We start from the raw sequence: 5,005 nt of genomic DNA on the forward strand, positions 1-5,005 counted from the left end.
CCCCATTGTTTGAAAACACAGAAACTCCCAAGAACAAACTTCTCCAGCCGAGCCTTGGTGCTGACACACGGGGGGGCTGGATCCATCTGGAGAAGTGCGGGAGGGAGAAGCAGAGAGAAGACCCTGGAGGGATGTTGCAGCCGGAGCCCCCTCCCTCCTGCTGGGTGGGGTCAGGGCTCAGCTGGGGTGGCTGTGGCCTAGGGACCCCTTCATCCATCCTGGTGTGGCCCAAGGTGTCTTGGGGGGCCCGGAGCCTGGGTGGGCGATGGGGAAAACGGCAGGGATAGCAGTCATCCATATGTCCATCTTGCTCCCTCTCCAAGGTCATCTCCAGCAGAGGGGTGGGGTACCTGCTCTCCTCTATTGCCCCTCACGGGGCCCCTTTTGCCTCCAGCAGGGCCCACAGTTGCCCCCTGGAGCCCTCCTCCTGCCCCTCATGAGGCTGACCTCTGCCCCCTCAGGGACCCTGCTTTGCCATCTGTGGGACCATCGTGACTGTCCTCATGAGCTCTCCTTGCCCTGACAGCAGGTCTTGCTCTGCCTCTGTGGGGCTGCTGCTAACAGAGAGGCCGACACGGGCCCCCTTTCTTCCCCCCCAGGGCTGTGTTTGCCCCTAACGAGACGTCTGGGGCTGCCAAGGAGTTGACGGATGCCGAGGGAATCACGCTTTGCCCCTGCAGGGCCAGCTGCCTGTCTCCCCACCAGCCAACTTCTCCAGCCCAGGCCTCTGGCTTCCAGCCTCTGAAGCTGCCCTGGGCTTCATCCCGTCTCTTCCCAGCTGCAGTGTACAACCATCTCTCCCTGATGCTGTCCGTGCACTTGCGGTTTGGGCCCCTTTTTCTCTCCCTGTCTCCTTGTTCCTGGAGAGCGGGCTGAGGGCCAAACCTGACACTAAGCAGAGATGCATGCAGCCCTCCTCTGTGTTGGAACCGGTCCCCCTCCATGGCTCTCCCATCTGGATTGCCGGCCCTCATACAGCCGACGGTCATCCTCAGGGGGTCTGAATGACTGGGTCTTAGGGGAGCTGAGCCACTCTCCTGGCTCCTCGCAGGGCTTCGTTACACTCCACCAGTCCCTTCTGCTCCACGCTAACGAGGCAGCTTGGTCCAGCGAGGCTGACGATTGTCACAGGGCCTTTGCTTGCCCCACGAGACCTGCATGCCCTGTGCATGGGGACCGTTTTGACCAATAACTCAAAGCAAAGCAAGTGGGTCACAGTTTAGAGCGACCTCTTACAGCCCATGTCAGAAAGGAAGTTAAAAGAAGATGTGCTTTACCTGCGCGTCACAATGGGATCCAGACAGCAGCTCGACAGAAAGGAACCACTATAAAAAGTGACTAGTGAATATTTCTGACATAACCGTATATGGGAAACGCGGAAGACAAGTGTAAGCATACATAAAATCAGGAAAAGAAACTGAAAGTTGTAGAGAACATTACACAGGAAAAGGAATAAAACTACTTGAAGCCCAGCGCGGTGACGGATGCAGGGCGGCTGAACTCCCCGTTCCCATCAGGAGGCTTGGGTGAGAATACCTATGTTGGCTGCTGGGGCTTGCTTAGACCTTGGGTGTTGTATTTAAAGCTGTGCTTAAATACTGCTATTGCTTGTGTGTTCAGTAAATTAGGATTTGAGACTGGAATAGTCTCACCAATCATTCACCCCACCCCTTAACAAAATGGAGTACAACAAGGGGCAGGGGGTGGACAGCAGGCGGGGGCAGAGAGGCTAAAGGGGTGGGGGGCAGGAGAGCAATCCCAAGTGCCAGGTGCCTGCTGCGGGGTGGAGGGGCTGCAACATGGGGCAGAATCAGGGCCCCGAGTGCGTCTGCCTTGCTTCCCTTGGGCTTTGCCCCCTGTGAGGGGTGGGTGTGCTGGGGCAGTGCCCTGGGGCGGGGGGGGGGGGGGAGGGGGGACACAGAGGAGCAGGTGTCTTCTGCAACTGTGAGGACTTTGCCAAGCGCCTGTGCTATGGCCGGCCCATGAGCAACCAAGAGTGTGCCCCTTGCACGAGCTGGTGAGCCCCTCCCTCGAGCAAGCCATGACCTACTTGACCTGGGGGGTCTGTGCAGTGCCCAGTGGCCCCTGATCTCAGCCTGGATCCTGTGCCCCCTGATCTCAGCCGGGGGTCTCTGAAACTCTGGGCAACCCCTGATTTTGCCTAGGGGGTCTATATAGCACCTGCCAGGGATCTTGGCCGGGGGGGGTCAGTACAGAACTGGGCACCCACTGATCTTGGCTTGGGGGAGGTCTGGACAGCACCTGGTGCCCCCCACATCTCAGCCTGGGTGTCTGTATGGTACCCCACACCCCCTGATCTGGGCCTGTGTGGTCTGTACAGCTCCCTGCAGCCCCAATCTCACCCTGGGCGGTCTGTGCAGCCGGGCGCAGGGTAATCTCTGACTGTGGATGGAAAGTGAAAGCTCCTGACACCGCTTTCGCTGAGTCCAGCCCTGAAAACAGCACTCTGGGCGGGGGTGGAAGTCAGCAGAAATCAGCTGCTCTGGCGCTGGGGCAGGATCATGGACGGCCGGGGACCGTGGCTGGTGAGTGGCCGGGGCCGGGCAGGGGGACGTGGAGTGGGGGTAACGTGGGGTGGGGGTGCTGTGCCAGGAGAGAACAGCCGGTGTGACTGGGTAGGAGGGGATTAGTGATGGGGGTTTCCCTGGATGCCTGGACTCTCTCCAGCTCTGGGGGGGAGTGGGGCACTGGGGGTGAGAGCAGGGGCCTGGACACCGGGGTCCCATTGCAGCTGCCTGGGTCCTCCGCGCCTTTGAACTTTGTAGGAAACAAACAGCTGGGGCGGGGGGGGAGAGGGGGAGTCCCCTGTGCTGCCTCTGGGACAGGACCCCCGATCTGCCCCTGCCGTGACCCTGAGTTGGCCCCTGCCTGTCACACACAGGACTAGGCGGGGGGGAAGCTTTCCCATGTCCTGGCCCTGCAACACGCACATGTGCAAACAGGTGTCCATCCCCCAAACTATCTGGGACACACATGAATGCACCCCCCACCGCAAATGAGCCCGTCCCCTCCCTGATTCTGCTTGCCTCCTGCTGCAATTGTGGGGGGGTCTGTACAGTGCCCAGCACCCCCTTGGTCCTGGCCGGGGCAGCCCCCACTCGGGGCAGCCCCCTCCAAACCCTTCCCTGCCCTGGGAGCCTGAAATGGAAAGGGAAAACAACGGCAGTGCGGGGGGCGAGGCAGGGGGCAGGAGGGAAGGGTTCAAGCCCCTGGTGCCGCTGCAGAGGCAGGAGCCCCTGGCCCAGGCAGACATGCAGCTGGCTCTGGGGCGGGCGCCAGGGGTGGGCACAGCAGAGATGCGGCTGGCTCTGGGGTGGCACCTGCCCAGGTCCAACCTGCCAGGACTCCAGCCCGGACCCAGCACTGCAGAGGACACAAGGCCTGGTGCCCGCACAGGCTCCGCACGGGGCGATTCTCACAGCCTGGCTGCCCCGGGCCCAGCAGGGCGTGTCACAGCTGCCACCCTGGCAGTGCCCAGCCCGGATTAACGGCGGGGCGGGCTCGTGGCCGAGGAGCCCTGGTGGTGTGCCGGGCGGAGGGCAGGGCCAGGGCCCATCACAGCTGCGCCTCGGGCTTTGCTCCCGGGGTCTGCACAACCCGGCCCCGCGCTGCCCCGGCTTGCTCCCACCCACGGGACATGCACGTGTGCAAGCGCGCACAGCCCACGTGAGCGACACGTGCACACAGCTGCTTTGTTCTCACCGCCAACAACCACATAACCCCCAGTGACCCCCCCCAACCCCCGGGAAAGTGTCCAGAGCCACCCCCAGGAAAGTGTCCAGAGCCGCCCCCCCAGGAACTAGAGCTCCACTAGGCATCACTGCCCGGTTAGAGCCACCCCCCCAACCCCAGGAGAGCCCCCCCCAGCACCCAATGAGGAGGAGACAAACCCCAAGAACCCCCCAAGCTGCAGGGAGGAAAACCTGGATCTCCCCAGGCCCCAAAGACCTGGGCGCTGCTAGCGGGGCCCCCCCGGGAGAGCCGGGGGGCATTGGATGTGACTATTGGGTTTCTTTTCATTGGATTTTTTATTATTCTATTTTATTACCTTTTTCTTTTTCATTTTATGAAATCTTTATATTTTTATGTTATTCTATTTTTATCTTATCATTTTGTTTTTATTTCTGTTATTCTATTTAATTGTTTTACTCTGTTGTTGCTAGGAGGGTAACACAACACTAGGAGGGTGATAAAAACTTTCTTTCTGGGAGGGTAATGAAACCGCGGACCAGACTGCCAGAGCGGTTGCGGGATTTCTGTCCTTAGAGGTTTTTAAGACCCGGCTAGACAATCCCTGGCTGGGATGATGTAGTTGGGGCTGGGCCTGCTTGGAGCAGGGACCAGACTAGATGTGATCCCTGAGGTCCCTTCAACCCTCCTGTTCTCTGACTCTCTGTTTATTTTATTATTTTATTTAGAAAATGATTGTAATGTTATGGCTTATTTTTATTTATTTTATTATCTTTGCATTTTTGTTATTTAAGCTATTAACTAATTTATTTCATTTTATTGCTTTTAATTTTTTTCATGTTCATTTTAATATAAATGTAATTTGATTGTTATGTTATTTTGCGTTGTTTAAATTTAAATTTTATTTTTTTCTTATTTCTTATATTTAAACAAATGATTTACATTAAATTAAATTAATTTATTATCTTTTTCCCCCATGGAAAATGGAAATGGAAAAAAAAGGGTAGATTTGACCCTCTTTTATGGGGCAAGAGTAAATCATTTTGAGTCCCCGTATAACGGGATGACAGAGGCACCTGTCCCTTTAAGGGGAGAGGGCTGGGGGCTGCAGCAGGGGAGGGCAGGCTGGCCATTGGTGAAGGGGAGACCCCTGTGGATGGCTGGGGAGTCATGTGACCAGGCAGGGTGGGGCTTTGGGGTATATAAACCTGGAGCCTGAAGCAAAGAGGGCAGTCTAGCCCTGCCTGCTGCAGGGAGAGGGGGTCCTGGGGGTGAGGGAAGAGGGGGGCCAACG

General features: G+C 57.6%; 1 protein-coding gene across 2 annotated transcripts in view; it reads left to right on the forward strand.

Moving 5' to 3' along the window:
• Nucleotides 1-90: 90 nt before the first annotated feature.
• The window catches only part of LOC102368407 (HRAS-like suppressor 3), a 9,243-nt gene continuing 4,328 nt past the window's right edge, over nucleotides 91-5,005 (forward strand). The window contains exons 1-2 of one of the 2 annotated variants that reach the window (XM_025193246.1): nucleotides 91-1,526; nucleotides 2,342-2,546. In XM_025193246.1, the coding sequence (XP_025049031.1) occupies nucleotides 2,523-2,546 (24 nt within the window). In that variant the 5' untranslated portion in view covers nucleotides 91-1,526; nucleotides 2,342-2,522. Of the gene's footprint in view, nucleotides 1,527-2,025; nucleotides 2,547-5,005 lie in introns of those variants that run through there. The other variant, XM_006036865.3, reaches the window with a different exon arrangement.

This window comes from Alligator sinensis, unplaced genomic scaffold, assembly GCF_000455745.1.
Source record: "Alligator sinensis unplaced genomic scaffold, ASM45574v1 scaffold1860_2, whole genome shotgun sequence".
Taxonomy (NCBI): Eukaryota; Metazoa; Chordata; order Crocodylia; family Alligatoridae; genus Alligator; species Alligator sinensis.